Here is a 20,047-nt window from a genome sequence, read left to right on the forward strand (position 1 = left end):
CAGCATCCACAAACAAAAAGTTACAGGACAGTAAAGATGGAAAAAGACAATGCTACCCTCACATTTCTTTTGGAAGACATAAGACATAGCATGCTATCCCAGTTTCCAAATATTTTCAGCTTAGGAAATGCTCTGCACCACACATTATTCATACATGATCTGTAACCCCAAAGGCAGCGCTCTCAGCAGCAAATCTATTTCCCCTCTTACCCTACCAGCAACTTTTAGCAGTCAAATGGTCTTCTTGGGAGATCTTCCACATGTTATTAATACACAGCAGATAAACAGAAACTCAACTACAGAAACCTCCCACTTCCTTACTAGTTCTCCTACTATTCTCTTTTTGTCCTAAACGCAAACAGAAATTTCAGTTTATCTCCAACAGATTTCAAATTTTGTTATTATAGTATAACCTTCCTAGGAAGATGTACTGCTATACTTTGTTCACTGTTTCACACAAGTCGAAATTGCTTGACCAAAGAAAATGACTTCATTAGCTCAGTCTCCAACAGCTGACCATACAGTGACCATTAGACAGTTACTAAAGCCTCAGTATAGACAGCTCAGGTAACAGCAGATTTGGGCCTATTCCTAACCAACTGTCATTATAGAGCAAAATCTGGTTTAACATTCCTTAGCAAATGCTACGTCCACACAGTTTGGCTTATATGACAATATCTATTAAAAAGCACTTGAACAGATGATTTAACTTCTGTTTTAAAACACTCAAAATTAAAATTCATTCTGCGACGATTGTGGTTTGTTTTTGTTTTTTACCTGGACTTCAGGAGAAGTTCCATCTTGTGCCAAAGCCAAGAGAATACTGACACTGGTTTTCAGATGCTGTCCAGAACCTATCCCACCAACGTATCGATGGAGGCAACCCAGGGCCAAAGAATGGCCTGTTCTTGATACAACATCTCGAGCAGATTTTAACCTATGAACATTTAAATAAATCATGTAACTCAATTGATTTTTTGGAAAAAAAAAATCCTTCAAGTACTGTAACTATTTAGATGACTCTCCTTCTAACAGCATTTTGCCATCCACCTCACAGACCTTGAGAAGCTTTACTTAATCTGTACTTAATCTACACTGCTATTAAACTGGATTACATATAAAGCAAAACAAAATTTTATTTTAATAACAACTTTTTCTTCCTTCTTCATATGTAAAGAAGATGTTTTCATAAAACACAACCACTGTAATACAATTCATGTTTTTTAGACACATATAGTGTAAGCTGAGTTAATCTGAAGCAGTTTAGTCACTTGAAGTAATTCATCAAAAACTCTTCATTTCTATCATTTTTAATTTCAAGTAATTTAACAAGTGATCTTTTATTCCTGGAAGAATCACAAGAAATATATCAACATTTGAAGACACTGTTTGCAGATTTGGTAGGCCTGGCTAGTAATAAAGCATTAAAAGAAATAGTAATCAGTATGTTATTAGTAGAAGATTTTTTTTAACATGCATTGAATTATACATTTTATTTCTTTTCCTGAATCAAAGTCAACTTACTTATCAAAGCTGTACTGAGCCATTCGAGCGATGAAAGTGGCTTCTCCAACCACTTGAGCCATTCTACCAAGAGCTTCTCCTGCTGCACACCTCAGAATAGGGTTAGGGTTATCGAGTGCACCCATTACCAGTGTTAGAGCAGACTTGCGAACTTCTTCTGGTCCTAATGTGCTTTTGTTCTCAGCTAACCCCTACATGAACAAATATGAAAGAATATTCCAAGTACGTGGATGAAGGGAACAGCAATATTAATATAAGAGCGAGCTTCAACTAAAAATTACTACTTCAACTAAAAATTAAGCATTTTTTTGCTTACATTTGTGTACATTTTTCCTAAAATACGCTTCTTGAAAACATTTAGAACTCGAAACCAATAACATCCTCAGTCCCACCTTTGCCAACATTCCACCTGTTTCACATACAGTAAGGACTTACTACATCTGTCTCTGTTTACAAATGCGTTACAGCACTATATGCATGCTGATAGTATTGAATCTTAGATAGTTATACACAGGATATGTCTGAAAAGAAAGAAAGAAGGAAAAAGAAGGAAGGATGGGCACAGAGAGAAAGAGGCTTTAAAGCTAACTAGCATCTCTCTCTTAAGAGGAAAACCACAACTTTATTATGTTTCTGCAAGAAATGCTCAGAGACTGTAGGTCAGTAAGATATTTTTTCCTTAACATTCACATCTTTGAAAATTTATACAGTACATTGTATGTGTTACAGAGAAAGAATACAACAGCTTCTGCAACTTTTTTGGTTCCCATATTCCACTAATAAGACATTGCCTTACTTTGGGAAAAATAATTTAATACATGTAAAGTACAAACACTGCCTGTGTTAGAGCAGAAAACTCTGACAGCTTTACCACAGATTCCCATTTTCCATCCTGAAATTTAGAAATTCTCTGGCCTTTCACCATGGCAAAACCCTGCCTTCTGTCTCAGAAAATAGTGTTCAACGTGTGTCTCATGTTTCAACATGGCTCATGATTTTAAGAAGCAAGCAAGGGAGAGAAGCAACGTTTTGTCAGCTTGAGATCTGTGACAACTTTCTCTCCAAAAACTCTGCTAAGTTCCTAAGACAGACTTGCCATTTGACAGATGGCCCTTAGGGGAGAAATTTGATTCTTGCTGCCACCATGAAAACTCCAACTAAGCAAATTCTCAAAAAAATCATTTTTGCTCCAAAATGATAGAATTTTGCTATCAAATTTGAAGAATTCTCTCACATGCTCCATATCATGCACTTAAAAGGGCATGCCCTTCAGCTGCACACTGGGGCTGATTTGTCAACCTGCAGATTTTCTAAATTGTAAGCAGTAGCTTTAATAATGTTCTTCTAACAGTTTTTCGTACAGAATACAAATCTATGAATTAAACTGCTGAATTCTGGCATCTACAACAAGTTTGTAAGTTTTACCTTCAAGGCACTAAGAACAGCAGTAAAGATGTTAAGCTGCACAGCTTGCTGTCTAACACCTTTAGCCTGCTTGACACATTCAGCAAAGTGATCCAACATCTGCAATCTAAAACAAAGGAAAGAGCATAATTTAAGTGAGATGTTTTCAAAATACAAACCAAAATGCAACAAGTGAAAAAATACAACAAAAGAGACTTAGAATCAGTCACAGAATTTACGTTTCAGGGGCTGTAGAGAGTATTCCACTTAGACAGAAAGGGTCATTCTGGATGCTGTTAGTTCTTTCAGATTATCCATAAGTGCTTACTGCCCCTTTTGAAGGGAACACCAAGGGGAGGTTTTCAGATACTGTTTGGATGTACAACTAGAAAGCTACAAGGACGGGACTAGAAAAATGCTGCCTCTGCACTATCGTTCAAAACCTGTGTTATTCTACACACTCCTATAGTTGTTCCCATTATTTTCCCTTCTTGACATCATGTCATGAAGCATTAATGAGAGGAATGCTCTCTTAAAGATACCAAGAACAGGAGTATAATGAGCAGTTGGTATAGTTAAAAAATCAGCAGCTAATGAGTCAATCTTTAGCTAAGAACAATATAGATCAGACAGACTTAAGGCTTATTGCTTACAATTGCTTACTGCAAAATGAGACTGACCTGTCAAAGAAAAAAACCCAGTTCCATCAGTACTGCATTGAAGGATAATTTTCATTTTAAATGAATCTTACAGCTGCCTATACTCTGTGCTCAGCAACAACTTAGTTAAATTACATGACAAACAGAGTCCCAATAACCCGTATCTCCATAAAAATCAGCATATTTTCTTTCATGTTTCACATGAATTTATTTCTTCTTTTGCATAAAACCACTTAGTGTAAATCACACAGTCTCACTTATGGAAACCAGCTGAAATCCAAAGAATTCCACTGCTGTGATTTCAAGGCTGATTTTAAGCTATTGTCTATGGATATTTTTGCAGGGAGTTTTGGCTGTAAAGAAATTGCTGCTGTTAAAAAAGTAAGAGGAGAGAAATCCAGTCTGTACCACCTAACCCCAATTTACAAAACTGATAAACCAAGGAAACTAACTTGTTTCTCAACTGGGTGAACATATTCTGCAATCCTGAGACACAGTGAACACAAAATACAGACACCTAAATTAGAGACAGTTGATTTCAAAGCGGATTCTTATTTCAAGAATAAAAACTTGATACAATGCAGGGAACTAAAGCATTCGATTCTGAAACTGAACACAGATGTAAACTGACCTGTGTTTGTAAGACACGTGAGGAAAAACCACACCAAAGAGAGCCACAGATGCATCGATGACAGACACTCCTAGAGGAAGGGGACCGGGTACAGCTTCACCAGCAGGGATGCGCAAATAAATAGAGGAAGGATCATGTTCCAAAGCACCACTTCCAGATGCACTGTTTGGCTGAAGCTGAAAAATGCCACATAACATGAACGCTTCTGAATATCTCTCTGTAGACAAAATTCTCAACTAGTGGTAAACCAAAGACATACGCAGTCGCTAAGAATAGAAAACTGCATTACAAATAATTAAAAGCAACTGCAGCATCCACAGGCACGCATAGATTAGCATTTACAGAGCCAGTTAAATCCCTGACAGAGCACTTAACAGCTGGATAAGTGCACAAACTATGACTCCCCTAAGATACAGAAATTAGAGAAAGGCATGTAATGTCTGGTACCAGCAGCAGCTTCTGAAACATAACTACAAACTGACTTTTCAGAAAAAAAAAAATAAAAATTCATTCATTGTGAGTACTGAGTTACAACACAGCATACTAATAAGTCAGTTTTGGTTGTAATGATTCTCTATCTAGGAAAGTTCTGAAATAGTATTAGAATTGCTTATGTCTATCATCATGAAAATACTTCCTAACCATCATTCCTTCAGAAACACAGTCATTTATTTCCTTGGAAGAAATGCTTACTTTCACAACTTATTATCTCATCATGACGCAAAGTTTGACTCTAGTAAGTCTATATTCTTAAAAAGTTAGAAAACAGAGTAAATTTGGTATTGTTAAAAAAAAAAAAGTGACCAAGTACATGATGCTCCTGTGACTCACTGGAGGTTTTCATTTCCACCAGGAGTGATACTATTCAACAAGCTAGGGAAACAAAAGGAAGAAGGATGTGGAGGGACTTCCCCAGAAAGCTCTGCTGATTGAATAGTGCACTGAAGTCTAGTCTATGACTACCACAGCAAAGGAAGAAAGTTTAGAAAAAGCCTTCCTTTACTTTGACATGCTGATTTTTCTCAAAAAACCCAGTTTACCCTCCATTTTTCACACTTAATATCAGTCTTGGCTTTTTGATCTGTTCTATCAGTACAGCTTCCTTCTAAGAAACCTTGCCATTATTAAACAAGCTGTGGTAGAAGGGAGATTTTCAGTTCCCTTCCTTATTCCAGGAATTTTCTGAGAAGGTGAGCCAAAATTCTTACTACGGTACGGCTCAGCCAATGCTCAGAACAGTTATTTGTCCACAGAAAATGATAAGCTAATCAATGAATTGTTCCCAAAGCTCCATTTGCCTTCAAGGAGCATATGTAAAAAAAGGTAATTGCATCTGTGTTAGGAGCTGATCTGAAAAACTTCATCCAGTCCCATAACAACTTTTGCTTCCTGTTTTTTTTAAATCCTATGTTTCAAAGATGTGCCTTGTCTAGAAGCGTAGCGAATTCCTTATAATGCCAACATCACTGCATTAACTCAAATTAAATATGTGGTTTCATGCTGCACCTTTAAGAAGTTGCATCTTGTTTTTCCTCAACATCACTTGCAATGCTGGCACTTTGATAGCAATTTCCTTACAAAACAATTTAAATAGAACTTAAGCTGTTTTCAAAAAACGTATGAAAATAATTGTTACACTAAAGAGATTTTGAAGACTTGTTTCTTTAAAGAAACTAGTTTGACTGACTAACCAAGGACATCCAAATTGCATAAACGTTATGGCCACCTCATCTGCAAGCAGTTTTATCAAAAGATTGTGCAGTACACGGAAAGACTTCAACTTGGCAAACCTCTGAAGGATGCCCAGAAAAAAGGAGCAAAACTCCATAAACCAGAGAGATATCGCAGATAACTCATTACTGTCCTGTTTCCTTATTACCTGGTCTTCAATTGACTTATGATCAGTCTCCTGAAGCCAAGAGCCAAGTAGAACACTGTCATCATAATGACAAAGAGACCTCAGGAGCGACGTGGTTGTATTAGCGGAGTTGTCTGTCAAAGTAAATTCTGCTACCAACTCCCTAAGAAGCGCATTAAATGAACCTAGAACACATTAAAAATAATTGTTACTTCTTAACCAAAACATTTCAGCTACAGATCAGAAGCTCCAAATGAAAGCAAGTGCCATTATCTCAATTCCACAAGTAGTGAACGGACAGAAGTCTGACAACACTACTGCTGAGAGAAAGAACCCAAGCCTCTGTATTTTAAGTAATGATGGAAAACACTGCAAAACATGGAGAATGTGATCTCCATACCTCTCAATCCTACAAACAAAACCAGAACTTACATACTCAGTGTTAGTCTGATACACTGCAATATCTGTACTTCCTATTTAAACTGACAAGACGACATAAAGAAAATGTGCAACAATGCAAGACTCTTGCAGATTCTATTTCACACTTGGTATCTGCATCAGAAGCAAGCACCAAAAAGACATCAAGAGAAGTAAAAAACAAACAAACAAACAAAAAAAAGCACTACAACATACAGAGTGCAATTTTTACTTTAATAATAATCATCAAAAAAAACAACCCATACCTTCATATGTCTTTGGAGGTAATAAAGCCAGTATATCATAAAGTCTTAAACGGACCATAGCTGCACTAGCTTTCAGATGAGCTCCATGGGCTTTAATTACTGATGGAATGCTACAGGATCAAGAGAAGAAAAAAAAGAGACAGCCAGAAATACTGTAGTTACTGACAAAAATATTTCAGATTTCTTTTCACATGATCTGTCCCTATTCAAAACAAGAAAATAGTGTTTGGAGATCCACAGTGAGCAGCACTACTTAAGTAACTTCAGATATTTAGATTTTTTTTTTAAGTAATTGAGAGTTTTTTTTAAACTTATTTGAACTGCTACTTAAACAAAAGCACAAAATATGACCCAAAACTGTGTTTTATTCTTTTACGCTGCGAACTGTTAGAAGTTTTTCACTAGCACATTTTGAAAAAGGATAGTTTACTGATTCACATCTGGCAGTACACCAGTATCAGAGCTTTCTCATCTCTTGCACAAGGATAAACAAACCATGAAGTCAAAAAAACTCACTGAAAATTCAAGACATGGTTAACAAAAAGTTATTCCAGTAAGCCTTTCAGCCCATGCCATGGAATCACATAGTTTGAGAAAGCTGAAGACTGTAGTACTACAGTTCACATGTTCACGAAAAAGTGTTTTCCCCCAGTGTGAACAAGCAGCAACAGTACAGTAATAAGTTAAAATCTGAGAACATGAATTAGAACAAATTAGTTATGGTATTCCAGCTCCAGGAAAAATGTGAACAAAGAGCAAGAACACCCACAGATTAGAAGAGCAAGTTGCTCTCAGTAGTAACAACTTTATCATCAAACAAACATCTCTTAATCTCAACTGTGTTTCTAGAAATCATAGAACAAGATCTTAAAAAAAGCTTTTTACTTACTGTGACATCATTGTCATGGCACATTCTATAGGTGTCATCAACTTCCTGATCACATCCTCAGTAAGGAGCTCAGGACAGTGAGCAACAAAACTTCTCATGGCTGGTAACAAAGTAGTTAAGAGTTTTACTCCAAAAAGAAATGCAGTGCATTTCTTTCAAATCAGATCAACATACAGATCTTGCAAGAATATAAACAAAGCAGCAACTAAAAGTATTTATTCAAAGACCATGTGACACATTCGTAAGACTACATACCTAAAATAGGCCACTGGTGAAACTCTGACTCATTTTCAATGAAAGAAGGGAAACTATGAGAGTTTTCTGTATAATATTTGGGATTCTGTTTTACTGCCCAGTTATAGTTTTGAAATTTGAAATTCTTACCACACAGAGCCCCAGCGCGGCCTTCCAGAGTTACTTGCCAGGTAAAAGAATCTCCTCTTGCCTTTTCTGCCTCTAACTCCTTCAGAGATCGTGGGAACACATTTCTCCACAGCAGCAACATCTTTGGTAGATGATAACGAACAACAGAAGGACCTACACGAAAACAAAGTGACAGTTTAATAAAAGCATTCATTACACAACGTATGCAAAATCTGCCATTAAGCTTTTTGCTCTCTTAATTGCTATTTCCTCTTACTCCACTTTTTTTTTTTTATTTAACCTATTTCTCTCCCTAAGTAAATTCCCTTTCTTCCTCATTGTTCTCATTTGTACGTTGAAAGTGCTGTAAGTAAAATCACAAAGATTAAGTGCTTGTTGATATTTGTACCAAAACTAGGGAATAGCCAATTCCATATGTTGAATCCTGTAAGACGTAAACACTGATGCTTGTTTCTCATCCTGACTTCCAATATTATTTTTATACCAGTATTTTGAAGGCAAGCTCTTCAGCCCATCTTATCTTATTCGTATGATAGAAAAATAAACGATAGATGCTGACTAGGAAACTAGTTCTACAATCAGGTTTACAGAAAGCTGAAAAAGATTTAGATAAAAAACACAATGAAAGTGCATTAAAAATGTACTGGAGAAGGACAATCAAAGTTGTCAGAAAAATTTTGGCAAAAATGAGATGATTTGAGGAATAGAAAACACAAATGGTGTTCGCTGACAGACCAAAATACTGAGGAATTAAAATGTTTATTACATTTTTCAGAATTTTAAAGAAAGATAATTGATTCAAATGTCAAGAGTACTTATAAGCTCTCAAAATAGTGCCTCAGATATTTCTGTGATGGCATATACGTGAACAATCACATGTTGAATCACTGAATGGCTAGGGTTGGAAGGGACCATAAAGCCCAACTAGTTTCAACCCTCGTGCCAAAGGCAGGGCTGCCACCCACCAAATCAGGCTGCCCAGAGCCCAATCCAGCATGGCCTTGGATGACTCCAGGGAAGGGGCATCCATAGCTTCTCTGAGCAGCCTGTGCCAGTGCCTCACCATCACAAACAGAAGTTTGATTGTGGTTTTCTTGTTGCTGTTCATGTTTTTGTTTTGCTGTTGTTGTTTTAAAGCCAACTGAATAGCTTTTGAAGTATCATTGTTCCATCACTCCTAATCAGTATTGTTGCTTGTCCAGGGACACACTTGGAGAAGAAATAAACTGCAAATAAAACAGCTTGCGGCACAGAATTTTCCATTTTCATAAAATAACTAAATGCTGGGTTTAAAAAAAAATTCTTTTGATATTTGTTTCTCTTAATTTATTTTTTTTGTTTGTTTGTTTTATTTTGAGGAACAACACCTTCTGCTATCCTTCAGCTTACTCCAATATTTCACTTTTCCCCACCATTAACATCACAGCTGAAATAAATGAACTAAGACTTCGTTTCCTGTGGTATCCATACAGTACTGATGATCCGTAAAGACTACTTGCTACAGTGGATAATCAAAAATGTTGGACAAACATTAAAATCCAATAAAACAACTACTTTTACCAACCTAAAGTCATAAGTGCCCCAAGTAAAAGCCATCCAGCTTGAGTCCTTTGCAAGGAAAGCCTGCTGTTCTGTGCAGCAGTTCGTAACAGATCCTCAGCAATGCTAACCACCATCTGCAATAATAAAGATTTAAAAAATATGAATTACCACACTACTACAAATCCTCTTACTGAATATATGTAAAATAAACACGCTCAAATATTTAAACTGATCTTCCATAAAGAACAGATTACATTTCATGCAATTAGCCTTATGCACACAAAAATACAAGCAGCAATATTAATTAATAATAACTGAAGAAAAAAATGTCAAACAATGTAAGCCTGAAAGAGAGAGAGGAACAAACAGCTGGTAGATATTGCAACTTAAGTGCTATGAGGGCTGTTCCAAAAGTAATGCCTCTTATTTTATTATGTTAGCCTACAACATCAGAGGTGGATTTTGGTGGTACGACAATAGAGGCTGAACCTTCCCACCAATATTGCATTACATTCTGTTGCCATGTCACAGATGGCAGCAGAGGAGCAGACTGACAGAATGGCATCTGACACTGGATTGCTTATAAACAAAAGGGGTGGGATTGAATTCTTCCATGCAGGAAAAAATGGCACCCTCTGACAGTCACTGACGCTTGCTGAATGCTCATGAAGATCAAACAGTAGATGTGAACACAGTGAGGTGGTGGATGGAGCATCCCAGCAGTGGCAACAGTGGGTCCCCTCTGCTGGTTTAGATTTCTACAAGTGCAGAATGCAAGCTCTTGATCATTGCTGGCAAAAATGCATGACTAATGATGGTGACTATAGTGAGAGACAGTGTTTTTAGCTGAGAATTTGCTCTATCAAACAGTGTTACTGTGCTCTTCGTATTTGTTGTAATTTCTATGAAGGCATTACTTTCAGAGTAACAAAAGTGCAAACAAGGCCTTCAACCAATGCTCATGCTGGGTACAAGTTCAATTTCAACAATCCTTTTACTTTGTCACACATTTTGCAAAGCAATTACTTCTTGAAAAAAATACATATTTTAGTTTATTCACAAACAAACCTCATTATCTCACCTTTCCTTTTGCATGAGGAATACCTAAGGGACACTGATGCACACCACCTAATAAAGCAGCCATTGCAAAACTGTAGCCACTAACAGCTTCGGGGGAGGTCTTCAGATTGTTGAGTCTTTCTGCACATCTATCTAAAAATGGAGTCAACTGAAAAGGCAATGCCACAGCTACACACCGCAAGCACCACGCAGCAGCAAGTCGAGCAGCCATGCTGGGATGAAGAAGAACTGATGTTACTGTCTCCAACAGACCTACATAAAAAAAGAATTTAAAGTTTTAAAATTACAACATGCTTCTTAGGAAGTTGAGATGTGAATTGAGTCAGTATTAGAGACAACATGAAAGTTTAAAGTGTCAGAATTGAAGTACTCAGATTTCATAACTTTGCCTTACTCCTTAAGAAAAAAGAGAAAAGTGTTAATAACACTGTGCAGTTAAATCAATTTTCTTTCTTACACATTAATTATTTTAACAGATTGTGATCATATTTCATATTCATCGCTCTAATATCTCAATCAGTGCAAGCTTATCCGCATACCAATAGAGGGTTCTTGAATAAGAGGAGATGCAGTAGCATTCAGACTCTGCACCAGACTGCCCAGTTCTTGGAGAGCACACACCATTACATGCTGGCTTGCAGCCACGTCAGCAGCTCCTGCTTTATTTTCACTGTTAGCATCATTCACTACTGCCTCTGCAGAAGACAAAGAAGCATCCTGCTTAGGACCATTTGAGGGAGTCACATACAAAGATTACAGCATACACAAAATAGAAAGGAACAATTTAGTTTTGGCATCATCCCTAAATATTAAAATAAAACCACAAATCTGCTCACAGTGAACGTGTTCTGAAGAAAAATACATTACACAGCTACCAGTCAAACAGTCATCCAAAGACCACGTAAAACAGGCACCCAAAAGTTACTGTGGATGGCACTAAGAGACAGGTTTAACAATGTAACACAGGAAAAATAAGTATACACACACAGTATGTATGAACTGCATTTATGTATACACCTACAGATGAAGGAACTAAGAATGCAGTCTGATATATCTAAGTTCTACATGCATAAACACAAAATAAAACTGTAAAAACAAAACAAAACAACACCCAGACTTTTTTTTTTAATAATTAGCCACAACCCTCAATCACCATAAATTTATCCAGTTATCCAATTAATTCTACAGGTTCCATTTTTTGTTTTCCATCTAACACAGTGTCTCAGGAAGAGTAGGGTAAAGGATAAAAGGATACCTGGAGGGGTAAGGAAACTGCAACAATCATGTCAAAGAAAATGAACTTGAGTATCAGCTTAAAATTACACAGCTAATGCAGTACAAATTCAACGAACTATCCTCCTTAGGTAAAAGGAACAAATCACTACCAAATGAAAATCCATCTAATAATTTATATATACACACACACACACCTGTGTATGTGTGTATATATATATAGAATTGCAGAGTTTGATAACAAGAATTACCAAAGAATCAGAATTCCTATATATATATTCCTATTACATATATATATATATATACATATATATTATATATATATTTATATATTATATATATTATATATATTATATATTATTATATTATATATTATATATTATATATTATATATTATATATTATATATATTTATATATTTTTATATGCTTCATATATATGAAGCAGCTCATCCCATCATTCAAAAACATAATGGAAAAAGTTTGACAAGCAGGTGGCAGAAGGAGAAATTTCTGTAACCACTGCATCTCAGAAATTGAATTTCTTACATTTTTACCTAGAACTCAAAGGGTTCTGATTGTAATAAGCATTGAAGTTTCAACTAAACTCAAATATAACCCCCCTATGAAAAAACGGTTATGAGAAAAACCTGGAAAAGCTTCAAAGAAAACTGCATTTCTACAAATTAAAACATTAATTTAAAATCAAATTAGATGGTGGCATTAAAAAAAATGAAATAAAGAAAAGAAGCACTCCTTCACTTGTTTAACCAATGTACTGCTGTGCAATTCCATCTCCCTCTTCCAAACTCCATCTCAAACTGACTATTTTTTAAGAAGCAAATGCCAACATTTTTAAATGCCAGTCCTCTTACATATTCAAGAGTCCACATTTATCTTCTTAAATATCTGTCTTTGGATTACATCTTTATTTGCCACCAGTAAAATTCAACCAGATCTCATGATGCGTACTGGAAGGACAACTACAAGGGCACTATCCGCTCTTCAGCTGTGCAACTTTCAGTATAACCTATCCTAAGACTGATTACAGAAACACACTTTTTCCCCCCACTTAGCCAATGCAATGTCAAAAGCCAACAGAGGTTTAAAAGCAAGCTTTACACAATCATCTTTCAAATAGAAAGCAGTTGAATTATCTTCTACCACAGCAATAGAATTACCTCTCACGGTAGAATTAAGCATAAAAAAGGCCGATCCAGCATAAACAGCAATCAATTTCAACAGGTCTCAAATAAAGAAATATATTTCTCACCCACTGCCTTCATCTGTTTACCAATGGCTTGGCATATATCTTTAGCAGCTGCAATCTGTGCTTTCTCCCCCAGTAAGCTGCCCACTGTTGCTCTCAGGATGAAGGACACACATCTTCGAGAATACACTGCCTCCACGTGGGTCTGAGTTGCACGAGGATGGGACACCAGGTCAAGTACGTGGGACAAAAATGTAGCAAAGTTGCGCTCCAACCATTGACCTCCTAATGTTGTAACAAAGACAACATAGGCCTGCAAATTCAGAAGTTATATACAGATTCAATTAAAACAGTAAGAAAAGACTATTTGGTCACTGCAGAGTAATGACTGCAGTACACGCATACTGCACGATGGCAGCAATAACAGTTAGTTACATGCAACCTGGATCAGGCTATACAAGATGAATTTAGCCAGTATCTGCCCATGCTGAACTGTTCCCAGCACCAAGGGTAGCTCTCTCTTACTGCTACTGCTAATTATTAATATTAGTTATTTAGTAAAATCAGTAGTAGCTATTACTGCTAAAAAAAATATCTACAACAATAACTAAATATCAGCAACAACACAAACACGTTCTGGTTGAAGACTGTGCATTTTACCTAATGCACCTGAAAAAGACTGGGGAAAAAAAGAAAAAAAAAAAAATAATTATTTCACAAGATATCCTTAGATCAAAAAATCTGCCTTCTGACAAGTTTCTGCAGCAGAAATATGTCAGAGTGGGAAGGCCTGGATTTGATTTGCTATCTTTCTCTACTAGACAAATGGTGCTTTCATATTCACGAGATTTCATCTATTCAAGAAAGACACACGGAGAGAAGAAACACAGTTTAACAAGTTAGGGCTGCAAACTACTCATCAGAGAGATGAGAGATCCAGCACACAAAAGGGCAGAAGCATGTTAGGATACTAATTTCTGAAATCTTTTTTAATCCCACCCAAGACACTCTGATCAAATAAGCCTTTTCTAGCATGTATTTCAATCTATAGTTACATTACATCAGTAATAAAATATAACTTAGGTGAATGATACTGCTCATACATTTCACCAAACAGGTGAATCAAATTAGCCTTGCAAGTTACTATAAGCAAAAAAACACCAGAAGAATATATTCTCCTCCTAAAAGTGTTACAGTGTACAAATGTTACTTAATTTGAGGGAGAAAAAAAACCAACAGTACAGATTATCACAAACCTGAGTAACACCAACTCTCACTTCCCTATTGACAGATCCTCCTACTTTAAGCATCTCTCCACCACTCTTTAGGAAACCAGACCCTCCTCGCAGAAATCCTGTGGCCATGAGTTCCAAGACCTCCTCAAGAGTAGCCCTCTTCACATTCTGTCGCATCACTTTTGCCAAGAGAAAAGCAAACATTTAATCCTAAAGTTCTGAGCAACACAAGTAATTATCTCAAAAATCAGAATTATCAATTCAGAGTTGTCTTGACACACAGATCCAGCCTACATTTCAGTTAACTGCTTTTTTTTTCATTTACAAAACAAGTTATTTTTCCCAAATGATTTTTGACCATTTCCTCTTTTTTTTTTTTGCATGGCTACAAGAGGGAATCTGAGTGCTCAACCTCTTTTTAAACTTGGAGTTTAAAAAACAAACAAAAAAAACCAAACAGATCAACTACAGGTGTTCAAGTACTGGAACAAAACATCGTATCATGCAACATAGTATGGAAGGTGTAATTTGTTTGGGAATGTAATTCAGGAGGATTGTACCTGTTGCTTGTTTTGGTATCAGTGCTGTAGCCATGACAGTTCCCAAAAGCTTTGACACTGCAACCCGCACACCATAGTTTGAGTTTTCCAGAGCTTTAAAGCACAGGGTAGCAACATTTTCCAGTTCAGCTGTCCACATAAACACTGCTTCATTTTGCAATTCCAGCAGACACTGAAGAGGGAAAAAAGACAACAACAAAAAAAAACTTGCTGAGAACCAACAGAGACTATTCTTCTAAGTCCTTCTTAGTTTCAGTGCAATTGTCAGGTTTATTCAGTAAACATTTTTTGTATGAGTATCAGAGTTCACTATAAAACTTACGTAAGAATAAACCATTAGAAGAATTCAGGAACAGGTTAGCACACAAAAGTATAAGAAAAACAGAACAAAAGAACCCTGTTACTTAAAACCTCTCCCACTGAGAACCACAGTTAATTTACTTTATCTCATTATTTGCTTATGAAGTGAGGAAGTCAATACCATTGTACTTCAGCATACACAAAGTAGCAAGTCAAGCATTTGAGCCTTTGATGTAAACTAGCAAGGACTTACCTTTCCCAAATAACAATCGAGTTTCCCATTACAAGCAACAGGTGAAAGCTTAAACGCAGGCACTTCACAATCACAGCACAAAGACTTTCTAGAAGCACGTAGAAACACACCCACCTTGGCCACTGCACATCGCACAGCCATAGATCTGTCTGTCAGCAGAGATCGGGCGTTCTTGTAAATATCACGGTGACAAGAAGCTGCTGCTCCTCCAAGTCCATTTAAGACCTTCTGTAAACTCATCAGGATTTCACTGCGGCCCTGAGACTGCACACATGAAGAGGTGTTTATGCAGAAATGCAGACGCAGTGCTTATATCCAAGTACCAGGTGCACACCTCTGCATTTTCATTTCCGTGCACGCGTATACTTGTGAAAATGGATAACAGTTCACTGAAGTCACATACAACCACTATCTGGCTGGTTGCAGATGGCAGTAAACATTAGAATTGGTTTTGGTAAAATGGCATCTACTGTCACATAAATCAGAAAGAGTGCCAGCAGTTCAACAAATGGCAAAAGTTGCTGCTGTCCTTCCCCCAACTGCTGCAGCCTCATGTTACAAAAACAAAAACTAAATAGAAGCAGCTAAACTAAATAGAAGCAGCTAAACTAAATAGAAGCAGCTAAACTAAATAGAAGCAGCTAAACAGAATGCATGACGCCCAAGTAGTCAAGTTTCGTGCTACACCCACACACAGGGTATTGCTGAGAACAAGCACTCTTTGGGCAGAACACAGAGCTACTGTTACACTTAGCACTGCTGTAAGTCTCTGCTTTAAGTCCAGCACTGGAATTATAAATGTTTATTACTCACAGAGAGTAAGCATATATGCAGGAAGAGTCAAGATCTACGCAGTCGGCACCTTGTCATTTATTTCAAAAGAAACTGAGCTATTTCAGAGCTCTCAGACCCACTGAGAACCCATGGCACATTCCCTCTATATGATATTCTTCTTACAGTGTATCCTGCCCACAAAGCAGCGTAACATTTTTGTTACAAAACATAAGCATTTACTCAGGGTACCCAAGTGGAATCCTAATGCAGTATTTCAAATGGTTCCTGCAACCCTTTTACAATTTTAATTGCTGATTCTGCAATAAAACAACTACAATAACATTAATGTGACAAAAATCTAAACTCTGTCTGCAAAGCCATCACGTGCACATGGTTTAACTTGAGATGAGCAATTTGCATTTTACTATATGGAAGGCATTTTAACAAACCTCTTTGGAAGGAGAGAGTTTCAGTTTAAGTGGAATCAAGACCACATACAGAAAATGCTGCAAAACTCACCTCTGCACTCTTCAGAGATTTTAAAAGATTATTCACTGTCTCTGGAAAAGCACTACCCAGCATTCTGCCCATCTTCTCATAAAATGCTCCAACACATGCCACAGCAGCCCTAGAAAAGAGACATTCATAGGCATTTTCATTTTCTGGAACATTTAAAGACAAAAATTTAAGTATAAATGGATGTTTTATTCATCATTGGTGAATAAACTTATTACCCGCTAATCATATTTGTTGCTTGACAGTGCATTTAAATCATGTACTTAATTAAGAAAAACATGGAAGTTATTAGCTTCTTTGAATACAGATGTGCTTGGATTGATATTAGTACATAATCTACAGAGTGAGCTGCAGAAGACAAACAAACATACGCAAACATCACAGCAAGATCAGGATTTTGTGCACTTGAACTACAGGTGCTTGGTAAAGAAACAACCCCGTGATCTTTGATACATTTTCAAAGATACTGAATGAGACATTTTTTTTAAGCTAAGAACCTAAAATGAATAAATTACTGCAGGAAAGCAAAAATATAGATATGTAAACACTGTAAACATCACCAGATTCTTTCCCTGCAGTTTTTGATCACCAAGCTTTGAGTAACAGTGTAGTGCAGTAGGATATGCAAATTGCCCCAAGGTTTTTGTAAACCTGAAATCCTTGGGTAAATGATTTCTTTTGGTAAACTACGTTACAATGTGATCATAGCCCACTGCTTGACTGGCATGCCTCCTGCCCTGCTCTTCTACACAGCAGCAAATTCCCCACAGAACTGCAACAGTTTCAGGTAAAAGGAGGACAGCATCAGCCCCAGAGGTGACTTCAGATGTTATCCTAATGGTGTGCAACAACAGCAACTGAAGGTGGCCTGACCTTGGGACCATTAGAGTATTTCATGTACTCCCTCATGTACCATGGGAGAGCACTGAAGAAGTTTCAGTAGATGCTGTGTGTGGTATTAACTGATTACTATAAGACTGCTGCTACCTGCAAAGATAAACAGGGTCACATACACATGCACAGACACATCCAAACATAGAGACTTTCCTTGAGAGGTTTAAGCTACATTACAACAGGAGAATATAAACAGGCAGTGCTTGAGGGGGATTAAAAAAAAAAAAAACACCAACAAACTTCTTTATTTGGCTACAGTTCTCTCAGCAATAAATAAATGCTCCCACTTGATAATTCTGGCAGGTTCCATTGTAAACTGGGTAGCTAGGCCCAATCACCAGTAATACAACTAGTGGAAGTTCTTCACTGCATTACTTCAACTGCTTAACCTCTCCATAGCATAAGAAAGCAAAGAGATATTACATACTCCTTTGCCTAGAGGAAAGTATCCAACTTCCAGACAAAAGTGTATCTGTCACCTTCAAATCCTGCCCTCCGCAATCTCAGATATATTCCTTTTTGCCTTCCAGATCAAGCACACACAGACTCCAACCGAGCATGCAAAATGTAAGTTCCACAAAATTTAACTTAGCAGGGCACATACACAGGCAGATATTCCTGCAATATCCAGGACCGCTTTGCATTAAAACCACCCCCTTCCCCAAGTAACACCAAACGTACAGTTTTGTGGGCAGGTAGGCTGCAGTATCATCTTTGCTCTTGATGATGTCATTACACTTGTCAAGCGTCTGAAAAACTGTGAACGTGTCTCCAATGCTGTAGAGAGCAGCAAGGTTTTTCGCGAGGAGTTTTCGCGTTGGCGGCCCTGGGGAGCTGCTGATGAGTCCTGTTAGCTGTTCTACCAGTTTCTTCTGTTTCTCCTTGACATCTGTCTGTTAACGGATCAAAAATTAATGAAATAAAGCTTGTTTCCCATAACACCTGGTAACAACTACAAGAGATTGAAGCAAACTTCACACTACTCCTACATAATTTGACAAATTGCTTGTGTCACAGAGGTATGAGATACACTCAAGTAATTGTGGGGATGGATGCTAAATGATCAGAATTAGCTGTTGTTTTATGTAATTTTTATCTTCTTTTACATGACTCATTAAAACTGCAGTATTACTTGTACAGAGAACATTTTAATCCTCTTTCCCATCAAAAATCCTTACAATGGAAAGGCAGGTTTTGCTTTCCAAACATTTACAATACTGAAAAACAGAAACCAAACTAAGTGGCTTTTAACAGAGAGTCCAAGTGAGTACCTACAATTCAATACTTACAAACTAAAACGCATCTGAATTACACAGTTGTAACTTGGATGTTACCTACTATCTCTAGCATAAAATTAATACGTTTCAGAAAGAAGAAAAAGCAATTTACCTTGTTAGCAGCTACCAGCACTTTATCTAAAAATCTCAACCACTCAAAGATAAAGACTGGCCTCTTTGCCTCTGTGATCTGTGCTAACGCTTCCTCGTTCAGCAACAAACTATGAGCCAGCTCCATCCCTGGTTAAGTTCTGGTTTTATCACAGACGGTAGAAACTCTGAAATAAAAATTAGAACAATAATATGAAATACAGTATAACAATATCAAACTCCAATGAGCTGAAAATATGAAGATGAAACCTATAGATTACTGAATCATGATTCAAGCCTGCTTAGATGTACCTTAACTACAGAGTCCCAGAGGAGAACCACTCATTTTCAACCATGTACATCCATTAGTGCTTCAGGAATCTGCAAAGTTACTTGCAAAAGGAGAACCTATGGGCAACTGAAGGGGCAAACTCTTAGCCAAGATATACATACTAAAGTCCCTGCCTACAAAAACAAAACAAACACAAAAGAGCTAACAGACATCTCTCACTGCTTCCTCTCACATAAGCGCAGCTCTCACTCTGCTCCAATTGAGACCTTGAGCCCATTCCTGAAGCTTAGACATGAATCCAGCCACCTCCTCAACATCTTTTACAGACAAGGTGAGGAAGAATCTCCACCACGAGGACTGGTGGGGAACCAGTAACTTTTGCTTCCAGGAATGACAGACCGATTCTCTCTCTCTCACATGTGCATGCCCTGAGACACAAAGCATGGGTTCCACAGAAACAGCACAGCATGAGGCCTGCACTGCACTAAACACAGCTCCATGGCACAACAGAGCTCCAGCAGCAACATGTGCAAACAGCAGCGCCACCACATTAAGGAAGTCAGAAACACATTTTCTAGAAATAAGGCTCACTGGTGCTGGCTTAGAACACATCATTAAGAATCACAGGCTGACTTACTAACTCATCTATCCAGTAGAAACCAGTAGACGTTATCCTGTAGCCCAAGACAGTTTCGCAATTGAAATTCTGTGATGGCTACAATTATTCAACTGCAACTGAAAGAGTCAGAGGTGTGGAGGTG

The 20,047-nt window shown here is 37.3% G+C and overlaps 1 protein-coding gene across 3 annotated transcripts in view; it reads right to left on the reverse strand.

Annotated features, from left to right (window-relative positions):
* Positions 1-20,047, reverse strand: part of HEATR5B (HEAT repeat containing 5B) — a 51,555-nt gene that overhangs the window by 30,370 nt on the left and 1,138 nt on the right. For all 3 annotated transcript variants that reach the window (XM_042882223.1, XM_042882213.1, XM_042882214.1), the window contains exons 2-19: positions 19,017-19,182; positions 18,309-18,520; positions 16,737-16,845; positions 15,558-15,707; positions 14,891-15,062; positions 14,352-14,509; positions 13,159-13,408; positions 11,194-11,349; positions 10,656-10,906; positions 9,597-9,708; positions 8,033-8,185; positions 7,649-7,748; positions 6,760-6,869; positions 6,098-6,261; positions 4,219-4,394; positions 2,950-3,055; positions 1,525-1,715; positions 778-937 (exon numbers count right to left, since the gene is read on the reverse strand). In XM_042882223.1, the coding sequence (XP_042738157.1) occupies positions 778-937; positions 1,525-1,715; positions 2,950-3,055; positions 4,219-4,394; positions 6,098-6,261; positions 6,760-6,869; positions 7,649-7,748; positions 8,033-8,185; positions 9,597-9,708; positions 10,656-10,906; positions 11,194-11,349; positions 13,159-13,408; positions 14,352-14,509; positions 14,891-15,062; positions 15,558-15,707; positions 16,737-16,845; positions 18,309-18,520; positions 19,017-19,142 (2,856 nt within the window). In that variant the 5' untranslated portion in view covers positions 19,143-19,182. The remainder of the gene's footprint in view (positions 1-777; positions 938-1,524; positions 1,716-2,949; positions 3,056-4,218; positions 4,395-6,097; positions 6,262-6,759; positions 6,870-7,648; positions 7,749-8,032; positions 8,186-9,596; positions 9,709-10,655; positions 10,907-11,193; positions 11,350-13,158; positions 13,409-14,351; positions 14,510-14,890; positions 15,063-15,557; positions 15,708-16,736; positions 16,846-18,308; positions 18,521-19,016; positions 19,183-20,047) is intronic.

Source organism: Lagopus leucura, unplaced genomic scaffold (assembly GCF_019238085.1).
Source record: "Lagopus leucura isolate 7727_CA_CO unplaced genomic scaffold, USGS_WTPT01 Super-Scaffold_73, whole genome shotgun sequence".
Classification (NCBI taxonomy): domain Eukaryota; kingdom Metazoa; phylum Chordata; class Aves; order Galliformes; family Phasianidae; genus Lagopus; species Lagopus leucura.